At 45.5% G+C, this 15832-nt stretch overlaps 1 protein-coding gene across 5 annotated transcripts in view; it reads left to right on the top strand.

Moving 5' to 3' along the window:
* LOC142565945 (uncharacterized) overlaps window positions 1-15832 on the top strand; it is a 224173-nt gene that overhangs the window by 42096 nt on the left and 166245 nt on the right. For all 5 annotated transcript variants that reach the window (XM_075676574.1, XM_075676572.1, XM_075676573.1 and 2 more), the window contains exons 64-84: window positions 343-512; window positions 597-696; window positions 798-941; window positions 1138-1261; window positions 1517-1650; window positions 1786-1951; window positions 2074-2142; window positions 2294-2462; window positions 2543-2626; window positions 2708-2810; window positions 2943-3074; window positions 3215-3306; window positions 3674-3952; window positions 5649-5807; window positions 6792-6921; window positions 7567-7706; window positions 8482-8650; window positions 8779-8922; window positions 10224-10412; window positions 11253-11416; window positions 11963-12092. In XM_075676574.1, coding sequence (XP_075532689.1) covers window positions 343-512; window positions 597-696; window positions 798-941; window positions 1138-1261; window positions 1517-1650; window positions 1786-1951; window positions 2074-2142; window positions 2294-2462; window positions 2543-2626; window positions 2708-2810; window positions 2943-3074; window positions 3215-3306; window positions 3674-3952; window positions 5649-5807; window positions 6792-6921; window positions 7567-7706; window positions 8482-8650; window positions 8779-8922; window positions 10224-10412; window positions 11253-11416; window positions 11963-12092 — 2991 coding nt within the window. The remainder of the gene's footprint in view (window positions 1-342; window positions 513-596; window positions 697-797; window positions 942-1137; window positions 1262-1516; window positions 1651-1785; window positions 1952-2073; window positions 2143-2293; window positions 2463-2542; window positions 2627-2707; window positions 2811-2942; window positions 3075-3214; window positions 3307-3673; window positions 3953-5648; window positions 5808-6791; window positions 6922-7566; window positions 7707-8481; window positions 8651-8778; window positions 8923-10223; window positions 10413-11252; window positions 11417-11962; window positions 12093-15832) is intronic.

The following is a 15832-nucleotide window of genomic DNA, read 5'->3' as shown; positions in this document are numbered from 1 at the left end:
AATTCGGAGCCCTTCACTGCCAAGTCTCTCATAACCCCAGAGTTGCTTTGGGAAGCTTAACTCCATGAATCAATCAGTCAGTGGTAGCACTGCTAAACAAAAAACTGAAGCTCTCATAATTTTATTTATAACACGTTTGAGCATGATAGTTACAATACGCTTATACGCGATATCACGCTGCGTACGAAACGTACATGATTTTGAAGTCTAGCGTTCTGTCCAGTGTGTTTCTCGCATTCGTCCAATGTCTTTTTCGCGCTAGTTAATGGTGTCTCAAGTCTGTAATAAGCACCAGCTAGCCCAACTATCTTCGCTAATAATTTTGAGTATCTTCTATTGTAGGCAAGCAGTCTATTGTTATGGAACCACAGCTACCTCAGGAGTTCCGTTCTGGCTATGAGAGCATTCAGAAGTTGGAAGAATCAATGTACCGAACCGAAGAGAAGATCTTCGACGACGAAAAGAAGGAGCCGCCAAAGTTTGTCACACAGATCCAGGCTCTTCTCGACAAGGTGAGGGCCGACAAAGGGAGATAAGCACTGCCCTAAACACAGCGTTTCCTAATTAATTGTCTTTTCTCTTTCAACGCAAAAAAGGTGGAGGGCGACAGCGCTCACTTTGAATGCAAGCTTATCCCGGTTGGAGATCCGAATATGAAAGTCGAATGGTTCTTGAATGGACGGCCACTGGTTACTGGTAAGCTGCGCGTATCAAACATCAGTTTAGGCAGACATCAGTTTTTCCCTGCACAACTTCTCTGCTTGTCTCTAACCGATACCGAATCGTTAACTGCGCAGGTACACGTGTTCATACAATCGATGACTTCGGCTTCGTGGTGCTGGACATCGACTGGTTGTTCCCTCGAGACTCTGGAGAGTACATGTGCCGCGCCACAAACCGTTGGGGTTCGGACACGACTAAAGCAACTCTCAAGATCAAAGGTAAGCATGAAATCTGCGCCTGTGAGCCCCTACTTGTTTTTTTTTTTCATCTGTTTTAGTTGTCTCTCTTACATATTCAAGTCTCTCTTACATATTCTTACAGTCATTCAATCTTAATGTCCCCATGTAAACACATCTCATGCACTCTGCGTTGCATGAATGTAAAAATGAATGGGTGTTACATTTCAATTTTCAGCTAAGAAAGACATCATCATGGACAGCCAGCTGCCGCAGGGAATGAACGTTGACAAACTGCGTGACCTGGAGTACCCGGCACCACAGCAAGAAACAATTCAGGAGCTGGAACCCGTTAAGCCGAGGTATTACGACAAATCACAAGTCTATATATCGCAAGCCTTTAATGCTTGAGTATACAAAAGTCGCAATGAATAAGATCTAAGCTTTATGAGTAGCACCACTTGAGCCCAAGATCGGAAAGAACAAATACAAGCTGTATTTGTTCTCTTTCTGTCCTTGTCTAAGGGGTGCGGCTCGCAATGGATCGTTACCAACTAGACAATTCTCTCTCCTAGTAGGGACCTGACCTGCTAAAAACTATTACCTTCTTATTCTAGGTTCATCACCCAGATACAACCTCAAGAAAATCTTAATGAAGGTGACTCAGCGCATTTTGAGTGTCGCTTGGAACCCATCAACGATCCAAAATTGAGGGTGGAATGGTACCACAACGGACAGCCTCTAAGATCAGGTACTGAATCCCGCTACACATCATTAGTGGTATAACAGCATCATGTAATTTATGTAGTGAATGGCAAGAAGTTACCTGAAAAGTAATTGCAAGCTTTTGATCCATGTTTGCCCTTCTACTTTTGTATTCCTTCAGGCCACCGCTTCAAGACAACCCACGACTTCGGCTTTGTTGCTTTGGACGTGTTGTATGTCTACCCTGAGGACTGTGGAACATATGTCGCCCGGGCTATAAATGAAGTAGGCGAAGACCAAACACAGGCCACCCTCAGGTGCATAGCAAAGCCAAAGCTGGACTACAGGTGAGAACAACGCAAAACGCATTATAAGAAAATACCTTGATGCAATTTCTTTTAAAAGTGTAATTGTAAGTGGGCGCATAAAAATTTCTATTTCTGTCAATTTCTTTCTACCTTTTATTCAGGACCCAGCTTCCTAAGGACATGAAGGACGGCGTCAAGAAGATCGCTGAAATGGAAGCTTCCTGGCAGCGGTGAGCCCCCTCCTATTTTTTCTGTATTTTTCATTTTGATTTATTCCCCTAGTGTTTGATGTCCTTCAATTTTCTTCTCGTGTCAAAAGAATAAAGTGTACGGCATGCTTCAGTAAACCTGAATATCACATGTATTGCGTTTTGATTTCAGCACTGAAACCCAGGAGGAAGTGGAAGAAGAACCAAAAGCTCCGATGTTCATTATGAAGCCAGAACCTCAAGTGGTTGTTGAAGGCGAATGGGCTAAGTTCCAATGCCGGGTCATCGGTCATCCCAAGCCTAGGCTCATCTGGGTTTTGAATGGACACACGGTCATTTCCGTAAGCAATGCAACGATCTAATTGATATATTGTTTCCATTTGAGCAGTAAATTCCATTGAGCCGTGCTATATTTGCCCAGGGTTCGAGGTACAAGCTGACCTACGACGGTATCTACCACCTGGACATCCCCAAGACTAGACAGTACGACCAGGGAAAAGTAGAAGTAAGCACTTCTGTTTCAGTAAAATTAAAATTGTTCACTTTCATACTGCGACTTGCTCCTCACATTAAATTTTATGTGCAGGTTTTCGCGAGAAACTTCTGCGGCGAAGCCTACTGTTTCACAACTTTGGAAGTTCGGCCTAAATTTGATGACTACAGAGCCGTGCTCAAGCATTCTCCAAAGCGTGAGTAAAATCTACTCGTATTTAACCTTAGTATGTACACACGCTTCAAAATCCGTAGAGCTCACGTAGAAAGAGGACGTTTGCAATGGCAGTAGAGAACACCGCATAATTAACAGTTTATTCACTTTGCAGCATGGTACGACCAGGACGTAAAGTCTTATCAGAGGTACCGACATGAGACTGAACTGCAACGAGTGTTCGAGGAAAAACTTACCCCTGGAGGCACCCGCATCGATGTCTGGAAGACTGAACAAGGCCAAGAAGGTATGGAACGACTCAAGTTTCTTTGACGAAGCTGCTTCGACGATGGTGTCTCGCCTAGCTAGACGCATATCCTTTTACATTTGAAGTCAGTCACGTATCAAAGAGCGGTGTGTGTGATGTCTGCATGTATCACGTTTCAGGCGAACACCAAAAGATCAAGAAGAGGATAGAGGAGGAAGAACTTGAAAAGTTAAAGCCGAAAGTGGAGCGGTTCAAGACGGACTCTATATACGTAAGCAGACCTTGAGGTCAACATTCGTAAGCAACACATACTGTGGTGTGCCCAGTAAATGCTTAAGATAAGTTCAGTGCAGTCCGGCTTAGCTCTAGCTACTTAATTGATTGATGGCAGGAATACACAAGAGAAAAACCAAAGAAACATGTGCAAAAATGAAACCTCTACTTGCGATGAGCATCCTCATTGTGTACGTTCGCTTATTGTTAAACAATAACTTCAAATTGGAGACATTAGCAGCACGCCTTATAAGCTCGCAAGCGTTTGAGGCACTTCCGCTGAAACAGTGGCAGTATGATACCTTGTTTTGCGGGAGTGTACGTAACAGTACCGCTTTCTCCCGCGCTACTCCCTGCTTCTGTAGTACGACGCACGTACGGGCGAGAAGAAGGTGGAAACGGGCTCCCAAGCGCAGTACATGGCCAAGTACTTCGAGACCGAGGCGGAGAAGCAGCAGCGGGGCGCCAGCGGCATAGCGCCCGAGTCGGTGGTGCAGGGCCGCGAAGTGCACACGACCACGCAGCGCCAGACACAGAAGGAGCAGCAGGGCGACCTAGAGATCACCCGAAAGAAGACGCTGACCGAGACGCTCGAGCAGGAGCACAAGGGCGTCACCAAGGAGCAGCGCGTGCAGGGGCCCGTGGTGAGCGCACGTATACTTTAGCGCTCCGCCCGACGAACCTTGTGCCCGTCGCCGATTTGAATAACTAAAAAAAAAGTGAACGCTGATTTTCTCCAAACCACTCCTCGCACTTTTTTTTTACTTGACTCATATTGAAGCATTATGGCGGTTTATGAGTATAACTGCAACCTATTGGCAGTCGTCCCGAACGTATATTCCTGGCGTCTAGTGAACCATTTCCATAGTTATGTTACTTTCTAAATGTCGCGACAGACACAACCGAAGGGCAGACTGGGAACATGTAGATCCAGTTTTGCTACTTATTTTGTTGCGTTGCGTTTTCTTGTTCACTTGCTTTGTAACCCTGCTCCTTACGAGTTTGCTTGTGCTTTCATTTTAATAACTAAACCCCCCTTACTCCATGGCCTTTGGGCCTGTAAGATATTTTAAAATAAATAAATAAATGTAAGAATCCACGGCATTCGTCATAGCGGCTGGACCAGACAAGTCATTGATCTTTTCGATGTTTTGTTAGAGGGTTGATTTGTTACAGGGTACATGTGTTCAGCCACAGAATTCCATTCGCACTAATCAATCTAAGAAAAAGAAGCATTATAACCTCTCGCGGAAATTGTTTTCAAATTTTTTATGCTGAATTGTGAGCGTAGGTGGAGAAAAAGTACTTACCGAGAAGCGCAAACTGTGCTAAGTAACGCGGTCATGAATGACAGAAAGAAAATTCGGTTGGCGATATGAAAAGAAGCGTTGTTCCGAAAGAAGCGCCTAAATCGGCAACTTCTCGCTTGTACTGAGTGCCCCAGCGAGCAGTGTTTTCTGCGCTTTCCTCTTCATATAAATATTCCCACTCCCGCCGCGGCATCTCAGTGGCTGTGGCGTTCTGCCGCTTAGCACGACGTCTCGGGTTCAATTGCCGGCCGCGGCGAGCGCATTCCTATGCAGAATGCAGAAACGCTAGTGTAGCCTGATTTTTGAGCGCGTCAAAAAATTTCATGCGGTCCAAAATAATTCGCAGACCTCCATTATGGCGCCCCTCACAGCCCAACCCCTGTGTAGCTTCAGGACGTTTAACCTCCCCCCCCCCTTAATTCAATACATATTCTCCCTGTGAGGTCCCTAGCATAATAACGTGCTCATGAGGGGGGAACTTTGGGCCAGTTGGTCCGACATGCTTAAAGAGGAAAAGAACCGCTACTTCAGACGTGACGTGACGAAGGAGTGGACAGGACGAGCGGTAAGAAAAATAAGCGTTATAACCTCTCGCCTAAGTTGTTAGTTGTAATACCTCCTTCTCACTATCTCTGTACTACATTGCCACTATAAAGAAACAAACAAACCAGAATATCTGCTAAGGGCGGAAAGCCGAAACAGACTACATCGAGTAAAACCAGTGGCAGGTCAGGTTCCTTGAAATATTAAAAGTAATGTGCTTAGAAGCTTAGAATGACAATCAGCAATAGTTTAAATTGCGCTAGCTCCGACAACAGGCAGTCTCTTTGCCGTCGCAAAGCTGTTATGAGCAGCAGGTCACGCGGTGGAAACCTCTCGAAACTCAGCCAGCCAGGCCACTGCGCAAGACCTATTCGCGACGCGACGCGCTAACAGGCAGCTGGATGGATGAGCTCCAAGAGCCGTTATAAATAGCGCGCATGCCCATTCGAATGGAAGCGAGACCAGCCGCTGTGTTTTCCGTTCGCAGCAAGAGTCGAAGCCTCCCGTATTCACCAAGAAGCTACAGCCGTGCCGTGTGGACGAGGGCCATGGAGCCAAGTTCCAGTGCACGTTCACCGGCCAGCCGGCGCCGAAGATCACGTGGTACCGAGAGAATTTCCCCATAACACCTTCGCAGGACTTCCAGGTGAGCATGCACGCCCCCCCCCTTTTTTTTTGCACGTGTTTCTGCAGCGACGACACATGAATTTGCACCTTCTTAAATATAGCGACGACTTTTGCGATAGAATATGACGGTGCAGATTATCACCGTCACGAATTGCGATAGAAAGCACCATAGAAACCAAGTCAAGGTGGGATAAGAATGACTCTGTTCATTTTATAAAGACCCATCATAATTACATAGTAATTAAATATTCATATATTATAGAGTCAGTATTGCAACGTTTGTTCATTAATAATATTAAATTACCCACTCGAATTACACGCACAGGTTAATTATTGGGTGCAAGCATTACAACAAGGGAAAAAATCTTTCGCAATTACTACCAACACGCCCCACTTGAAACGTCCCGTCAAACACGGTAGTGCCTTCACCACAGCGGTCGTCTGAAGCGATACATTTCTCTGAGAAGTGAAAGGGGTTTACTTTAGGAAAGCAGGATGTTCAATTTACTCAATGCTTAATGTTCGTTGTCTATTCCTTGGAACCACTGCACAGTAATGACAAAAATAATTTCCCTTTACAAACGTGCACGCCGTGACTGAAGGAGTTATAAGAACAATAACAAAATAAGCTGTAGAAGTTGCTCTCCACAAAGAGCGATGAAGGCAGTATTTTAATGTGAATGGGAAAAGGAAGAGGGGGGATTTGGTGACAGACCAAAAACTAAGTGGGCTTCTGTTGATTTTAAAGAATAAAGGAATGCAAACAGGAAAAAATTACTTGTGCAGGTTAGGATGCACTTCTATGTCCGTGTGGATACCAGACAAAGAGATCAGCTTTTTTCCCCTTCTTTTGCTCGGAAATCCTACACAAAACCAACACAGCACACTTGTGGTGCAAAAGACAATTAGGTGTTGCTCGTGATTTGCACTCGAAAAACACCAAGAAAATATGCCTCTTAAAACTAAACATGTTCTTTTTTCACACTTATTTTTCTTCGTCCAGATCGTGACTACCGACAGCACATCAACGCTGATAATTCGCGAAGTTTATGTGGAAGATTCTGGTGTCTTCTCGGTCAAGGCTGAAAACCGTGGAGGCTCTGCCAAATCATCTGCCAACTTGGTTGTTGAAGGTGCGTTCCCCAAAGATGGTTGCTCATTCTTTCACATCTGTTATCAAACTGCTTTGCGCATATAAACCTTCTAAAGGATATTTAGCTCATTTTGTGATCTGATATGTTAAACGACTTGTTGCTAACTAGCAGTTGCTGGTTGATAAATTTTAAGGAGTTAAAAGCGAACGTTGCTTGACAAAGCGATTACAAGACAAGGCAGTTGAAGTCCCAGAACATGAAATAGAAAAAACCATCCGAAGCATTCGCTGGGAAGCTATCAGAAATAAGAAATTGGCACAGAATATTTTTTCAGGTAGTCCTTATAAGAATACAAGCCAAATAAGAAAATAAAAACGGGATGCAAATAAAATAAGCAACTGATATTGCAAAATTAATAGTTCTTTAAAGCTACACCGCTAATATACAGCTGAGGTGAACAAAACAGTTTACGCGCAAAAGTTTCTATGGGGTTCGATCATGACATAGCTCTTGAGCGCGGCTACTTCCGTTAACTTGGAGAAAATGCCTGATGATTGAATAGGCAGATAACGCCATATTGCCCATAAGTAAAGTACGTAAAGGGACCATGTTATGTCACTGTATGTGCTTGCATGGCTGCTACGTCACAGACTAATTTTAGCGGCGTTCTTGTCCTTTCAACAGAGAGGCGAGAGCAACGCAGCGGGGTCGTGCCGCCAAACTTTACCAGGACCATCCAGGACGTTTCGTCGAAGGCCGGAAAGTTGGTCCGCCTCGACGCCAAGGTCTCGGGATCGAAGCCGTTGGATGTCTATTGGCTGAAGGTAAAATACCTCAACAGTGCGACTTCTGCTCGAAGCTAGCACGCTCTTCCCACAATTATTTACGTAATTCGCATTAGGATGGCGCTTTTCTTAAAAATGGCTTAATAAGCTCTTGCTGCTGCGTTATGCAGCGCATTGACTTAAAGGGTGAGTGAAGAAGATGTACACGAGGGCAAAAATAAATGAATATGCGTTTCTTTTTGTACTTTATTTGCTAGCATCCTTACCTAATTTCAAAGGACAGGAAACAAAACCGATGTTCCCACTTGTTTAGGCGAACGAGTTTTCAACTTCGTGCGTTATGTCATCGAAAACTCCGAAACACGAATTTCGAGGCATTTCATTCCTTGCTTTTTGTCTTGACAGTGGAATGGTACAGAGCTATGAGTGTATACTGGCGCTCTGCTAGAATTACATCCTTTTTTTGTACACTGTAACACGAGGACTGGCTGCGTCATCTCAGGCTTCCATCGCCTCCCTCACGTATGTGTAATAAAGAAAGTCATCAGAAAATAAAAAAACGACCACGGATGTCGTTTTTCTACACTATTTCCCCCTTTACGCTGAGTCTGCTGTGACGTACAATACGTTCTATTCTAGAACCCGTCAACTTGGCAACTTTGACAAGTCGTAAGCACGATGACTGGTAAAACTGGACAGTTGCGGTCGTTTAAGAAAAAAACTAAAGATTTACGACCGCCAGAATGCCAGCGCTAACGAAACGAACCCCCGCCTGAGTCTTGAATGCCGGGCGCTGCATTGTCGTCGTCCGCAGAACGGCAAGAAGGTGACGCCCGACGTGTCACACAAGATTGTGGAGGAGGACGACCTGTACACGCTGCTCATCTTGGAGGCCCAGGCGGACTCAGACTCCGGAAGCTACGAGTGTGTCGCCATCAACTCGGCTGGAGAAGCACGCTGCCAGGCTCACGTGGTGATCGAAGGTCAGTGCGCGCGGCCACAAATAGCACCCGTTTTAGCGCTTCCCTTCTGCCGCCAAGAAAAGCAGCGCCTTGCTATAGCCCGGCCGGTCCGACTCAGTTTCGCCGCTGCCCTGCCCTCTGCTGCGCAGGCGCCAAGCCCAAGACGCCGCCCACGAGCCCCAAGGAGGCGCCTGGAGACCAGAAGCCACCCACGGTGACAGAGCCGCTCAAGCCACTCGCCGTCAAGGAAGGCCAGAGCGCCGTCTTCCGCTGCAGGATACCAGCCGTCCCTGGTGAGAGCACTTGCGCCTTGCCCTTACAGCCTTAGAACTTAGAACGACAGAAAGCTGAGCTAGTTGGTAAGGACTCACGATGCAAAATGAAGTGGACAACACGGCGTTCGTGTTGTCCACTTCTCTTGTGTCCATGTCTGCACGCCTTACACTTTTTTTGCACTCTGAAGCCTTAGAACTTTGTGATTTATACCCTTACACATATATTTGCACACTCTTTAGAAAGTACGCATTCTATAGGCTATCTAATAGATGTCCTGCGGATTTGTCTTTTACTTTTTCTTTACTGTTGTCTGCCGCATTTTTGAAAACAAACAACCCTGGAACTTTCCAGGCCACTAAGAGTGCGAAAGAAATAGACTCGTTAACAAGTTTCTTCTATAGAGAGCTTATAAACTTTTCGTGCACAGAAGCACAGCTCTACAGAAAGGCAAAACAGCTTACGAGAAGTCTATGGGAAGCCTATAGATTGTCTGAATTCATAACTGCAAGTCCTACAGGACCTTCTGAACTTAATTTCATAAAGAAAATGCTGTATAAATATAGGTTGGTGTTCCTCACCTCGTAATGTGGCTCTGGTATGGATCACGCGCTTTTGGTCTGGCATTAGACGAGGCAGTCCACACCAGTCATTGGCGTTTCACGGCCTTTCTTCTTTCCCGACTGAAAAGATCGAATTTCCTCGTGGTCACTGAAGGAATACTTGTGTCAGTCGTTTGCGTGAAAGCGATGTCGAAAGCGCATGTACCGCGGTATCGTACGATAGGCACTCAAATCTCATCGGAAGGGAGCTAGACTTTCTTGGCAACTTTTACAGAAGTTGTACGAAAAGATTAGCTCCCGGATATTGTATATGCCTTAAACGCAAGACGCAAAAAGAATGAGAAACAGCTAGTCATGAATGCGCAGACTCAGGCGTATCAGCATTTATGCAGCAAGAATAGCCTTCCTTTTTCGGCTTGCTCTGCGAGATATGAAGTGCTAAACTTCAGGAGATAGGTTCAGCATTTGTGTTCTAAATCATAGAGGTAACAGCTAGAAGTGATAAGCGAAAGGCAAGGGACCACTAGACCAGGTCGAGCTTGGTTGGGCTACCGATTACCGGGCAAGACGCTAGAACTTCTGACCAGAGCAATTGTATATTATCGCCCAGCATAACGAGGTGCTACTCGGTTATTTAGAAAAAGCTGATTGCATGATAAGCTGTGAATAACACGCACCAGGAAAGGAGCTTCGTATTTAACACGATGTATCTAGTCCGCGACATGAATCTTAAGTCTCACTGTGTTTTTCACTTGCAGGAGCGCAAGTAAAATGGTTCCGAGGCGACCAGCAAGTCAAGCAGTCCCGGTACTTCCGCATGTCCCAAGAAAACAACCTGTTCACGCTCAAGATCTCTGAAGCGTTCCCGGAAGACGAAGGTGTCTACAAGTGCGTCGCCACCAATCCGGCAGGCACTGTGTCTACCAGCGCCAACCTTAAAGTTATCGGTAAGGCCCATCGTCACGTTCGTTAATATATAAACTGTGGTAAACTAGTTGGTAGTGTGGAGAAGAACTCTTTAGACAGTAAGTAGCCATTACATTAAGAGTACAATCGTCTGACACCTGGGCGTATAGAAGAGGTTCGTTTATTGCATGCCTGAGCTGAAGCGTATGTCAGAAAACTTTCAGCAGCACCGAAGTTTTATATTAGAGCTCCTCCTTATCCTTGCTTGTAAATGCAAGCGCAATGTCTATTATTATTTGTCATTATTTCTTGCGCTATCGTTTTGTAATTTCCTATAGAAATAGGACTTAGTCAAAGCAAAAGTTTTCAGAAACATACATATCGGGTATCAAGTTCTGTATTCCAAAATGCCCTTGCCTTGCAAAACGCTTTGGACGTTTGCTTACGATATCGGGCACGGTACCAGGCCAAGTGACCGAAGCGAAGTAAATATCTGTGCGCTTTAGTACGCCCACCTCGTGGTTATGATAGAGCCACCAAGCAGCCTCGATCAAACAAAAGAGAACCGGCGGATGTTCCGCCTCGAGTTAGGGCACTGCGGTCTGCCGAAACCTGCGTTTGCGTTCAATCAATCAATCAATAAATAAATCAATCAATCAATCAATCAATCAATCAAACCTTTATTGCACAATGACAAATAGAAAGTGCTCACAAAAATATTTGGAGTCTAGAAAAGTCTGGAGCCTTTCTGGCAAGTATCTTGTCCAATTATAGGTCACTTTAGGTCAGCCACAGGCTTATTAAAAATATACATTTCAGAAAAAGCAATTTATATTTGTCAAACAACGACTGATGAACACTTTCCCCTCTGTGCGACACAGTGCCTGAGCTAAACGAGGTGCCACCGACGGTTACTCCTCTGGCTGACCTGACCGTGCCCGAGGGCTCGCCTGCTCGCTTTGTCACATCCCTGGGAGGCGTGCCACCACCCAAGGTCATCTGGGTCCGCGAGGGCCACATCATCAAGCAGTCCCGTGATTTCCAGGTGGGTAGCCCGCTTGAGCCTTGCACGGCCAGGCACTTTCGAATTTAAGCCATTGAAAGAGCGATCGTTTGTTTTCTTCGAAGTTACGCTTTGTTACAGTTAAACGCACATTCAAGTGAGGCTACGCACAAAATGTTGATGCCAGCAATAACGTAAAGGAGTATCACTTCTTACTGCCGATTTATGGAGCTAAATTATGCGGAAACCAGCGATTAGTACTGTCGTGTAACTGTGAGTAATACTAATTGCTACGGAAGGTCCGTTCGATTAACCGCACAAAGTAAATCATCCCAGCATTCCAGATTTATTTAGATGTATCGGAAAAGCCAAACAAAGAACATTTTTTTCATGTGATTTTTTCTGTAGATCGACTAGCAAATTGTGGGTTCTGATTACCAATAGCCAAACCACCACGCCGTGTCTGTACACCGACAGCGTAAAGTTGCTATACACGTGCATGTGTGTATTGCTGGAGAACTTTCGCTGATGCGCTTGTGGCAGCAGCGAAAGGCCATAAGCTCACGTGTCTCCACCTTTTCGTTGCAGATGAACCAAGACCAAGGCTCAGCATCTCTGGTCATCAGGCACACGTATCCCGAAGACGAAGGTGTCTACGTTTGTCGTGCCACCAACGCCTCGGGCCAAGCCGAGACCTCTGCCCGGCTTACCGTGCAACGTAAGGCCAAAAAGTAGAGGTCGCGCCCTGGCCTACTTGCTCGCTGCGGCTTAAAGCGCTCCGTTGTTTCGGAAAGCAGTGCGTACGAGCTGCTAAAACCGGGAGAGAGAGAGAACAAAAAAAAAGAAAAAAAAAGTTTGGCTCCTCACTTTCGCGTTCTTAAACAAAAGTTAAAACTAGCGTTTTTCCCCCTGCGTCTTCGCATCGACGCACAGACTTTATCGATGAACTATTTATTTACTTTTACAGAGTCTTTTCTATATTTTTTGTTTTCTTATCACATACCTTCTCCCTATTTCCGAGAGCGAGAAATTTTTAACTGAAGTCTCTTCTTTATGTGTCATTCGCTTCCGATTGTTCGTTAGTCCTGTCTTTGAGAGCCCTTTGTAAACTAAAGGGGAGAAAATTAACTGTGCGTATAGGAACCGTTCCGTTGTTTCCCTTGTTATTCATTCAAATCGCTACATTAACGCCTAACAAGTTTATTCGTTTCATTAACCCAATTCTGCATAACAGAAGGGTGATCGAGGCTTTGTACATTACTGGCATTTCTATCTACTTGCGCCGGAGGTATTTTTTCTTTCGTTTATTTCCTGCAACAATAGTTGCAGTACTGCACATCTGGAGTCAGTCACCGGCACTTATTATTGACGGAAGGAAAAAAAAAAGAAAGGATGAAAGCACGTGCCATGCATTCATTACCATTGTAGCGCTACTAGATGTGCATTTGTGAGGAGCCTTACAATTTGTTATACGTTGGGGCTATTAACACTTTTGCTTAGTGCGTCCATTGGAAACCGATTGGCCACCTTCGCGAGTTTCACGATTCGTGGAAGCCGCGAGACAATAGGCATCGACGGAGAGGCACAAGACGCTTAGAAAGGTTTAGGCGATATTAACACGATTAACCATTCAGCAAAATACGAGGCTCTACACTGCCAGCCACGTGGAGATGTGATAACGCTAGCTGCTTCTTACGACTCTCTCGGTCGCTCTTTGTTTACGTTTTGTTCTGTTCTTCGCGGCAAGGCTTTCGCGAGTCGCCACGCTAGTCACAGTCAGCAGTCACGGCAGCAGTGGTGCCCGCGCAACACCGGCTGTAGCTCACACAGGCGAGCCAGCGATAGGCACACACGCTCCGTCCTTAGACAACCAAGTGGCCGAAACATGTAGCGATTGCTTGTGGAAAAGAAAATTTCAATAAAACCAAGTTATGCAAACATGTTGTGTCTGATTTAGGCTTGCTCTCTCAGACTCACACTTTGTCGGAACTTCGACATTTGCATGCTTTTTTTCTCTTTATTCTGATAATTATTGCTCTCGACTAATTTCTATTCTGGCGTTGATTTGCAACTCAATAACCTCTTAATCAGACTCAATCGCAAAATCTCTTACTTTTTTATTTGATTTCTGCGAAGCATGCAAAGACCGAAAGAAGATAAAAGCATTGGCGGCCTAAAAGTGTGAGGGAGATAGGCCTACATCTGACACAGATGTGCTGCTCTCACAGCTCGTCGAAAACAAAAGAAACAAAAAAAGAAAGAAAAGAAATACCCTGTGCCCGATAAAGTCGCACTCCTCGCTGTTAGCTGCTCAATCTGGTCAGGAGGTCTCCTCCGCAACTGATGAAGGCCGTCCCAGCCTGAGTCTTGCACGCTTTTAGGCCCCCACCCAGCCGCACCTCGTTTCTGCTCGGCGTTCGCTGCACAAGCAAAACCCTGCATGGCTCGCGCACGCGCTCGCCACCGCGCAGCGGCTCGAAAAGCAACAACACGAGAAGAGGATGATGGAACAAGGCGGTGCACGGTGCAGAAACGGGGCGCGGCAACATGCGTCAATTCGCTCGTGCGCCGTCCCCGAAAACAACGAAGCGTCAGCCAGCCGAGCCATTCCGGCTACGAAGGATCACGTAAGCACGGTTCTATTAGCAGAGGCCTTGCACAAACCAAATGGGCTTCACGCGCGCACACGGTAGGTGGGGACAGGGTGTGAAGGTTGGTTAGCGGTTGGGAAGCTGACGTAGACGTACAAGGCTAGTGCTTAGGCAGTTTCGACTTTTTGGACGAGTGTTGTCTCGTCAGCATTTTGGCCTTTCGGATGATCGTGTTGAACGTTACGGGAAATACTATATACTATACGTGCGCTGTATATATGGGTTACACGTGCTCTTCAACCAAAGTGCAGAGACACGGGTTGAATCCTCAAGAGCAATGCAGTGATGACTCGGTAATGGCTGAAGGATAACGTGGCTTATGCCTTGAGAGTCTGACCTATAAGCTACCGCGTCTCGCAGTCATAACCGAGTCGGAGCTGCGGTCCCTGCGCAGGCATGTATAAATGTACGAAATAAGCAGACATAAGAGTGGTGACCATACAAATATTCTAACCAGGATAGTGCGTTCATAGTGTGTACCGTATAGACGCGATTTTCATAAAAGAGGCGGAAGAGTTCCTTTGTATGACCTTCAGACCGACGCCGCTTCTAGAGTGAAAGTGGCCTTGGTCAACCTCCAGAAAGCGGTTGAAAGCCATGACTCACTATCGACTTAGTTCCAGCGTTAATATGTGTGTATAATAAAGAATGAACGAGTAGACGACAAGGTAAATGAAATGTAATGAACCAGGTTTAGCCTAGCTTGCCGTGATGTACAACCAAGCTTAAACGTAAACCACGAAGACTTCGAGGTGGCTTCCATCGATATGGCCGAAAATGCGTTGTCCGCTGCGTGCCAAATTCACCGATTGAATACGGGACTGCCGTCGAAGGATGTTCAAGGCGCCGAAAAAGCTATCTTGCTCTACGGATATCCATGATATGAAAAATCATGGGGATGACGTATCAATCCTGTCGGAACAAAGACATGGCTACATTAAACAGACGGCTTGTAATTATGGTCACGTTGTTAAACCGAATCATTTTTCACTACGTGAAAAACAATATTTACTGAAAGAACGCCTAAATATTGCTGAGCGAGGACAAATAAGAGCGATGAACAGGATTAGAAGTGGCCGTTTGTGACATGACAGCAAAACAATAGTAAACCAATGAACACATACCGGTGCGAAGCCAAGAAGTAGCTGAGCTGTAACAGGTGTACAGCCCAACAAAACTGCTTCATATAGACAAGTCTCATGTTTGTAAACAAGAAAGCGTGACATCACTAGCATGCAGGCGTATGGTGAGAATAAAAAAGAAACACTTTTTCCTATTTGTTGTCGAGCCATTTCAATTCGTGGCCGCAATAATCTGTGGCTTCCTGATCGAAGACAAAAGGCTCAGGACCAACACAATGATGTCCGCCAACCAGAACTAGCAGGCTCGCGGTACACATCTATCTGTCATAGTCTGGAGTCAACGAAGCGTGAGAGAAAAAACAAAACAAAGAAGGCATTGTCACCTTTCGTCATCAAAAATAAGTAAAGCAAGGTATACCTTCCCTGATATGAAAAAAAGAAATGTCTGTCTAAGGAATCAGACCCCTTTGTGCAGGAATATATCCCATTATCCGAAGAGCAACACTTTTCTGGGTAGCTTGTAGTTCACCATCCGGAGGCTTGAAAGAGGCTAATAATAATCGTCGCGCGACCTTGATTGTCTTAAAGCATGTCCATTTCAACAGCTGCATACCCTGTGAACAGCTTGAAGAAATTATTCAAGGAGACAAGCAACGAATGCTTGGGAAAAGCATAATACCACCGGTTTTATTCTGCTCGGTCACAAGCTGTTGCTACTCGGACAC

Source organism: Dermacentor variabilis, unplaced genomic scaffold (assembly GCF_050947875.1).
Source record: "Dermacentor variabilis isolate Ectoservices unplaced genomic scaffold, ASM5094787v1 scaffold_12, whole genome shotgun sequence".
Classification (NCBI taxonomy): Eukaryota; Metazoa; Arthropoda; class Arachnida; order Ixodida; family Ixodidae; genus Dermacentor; species Dermacentor variabilis.
This window is presented reverse-complemented; position numbering and strand designations above follow the sequence as displayed.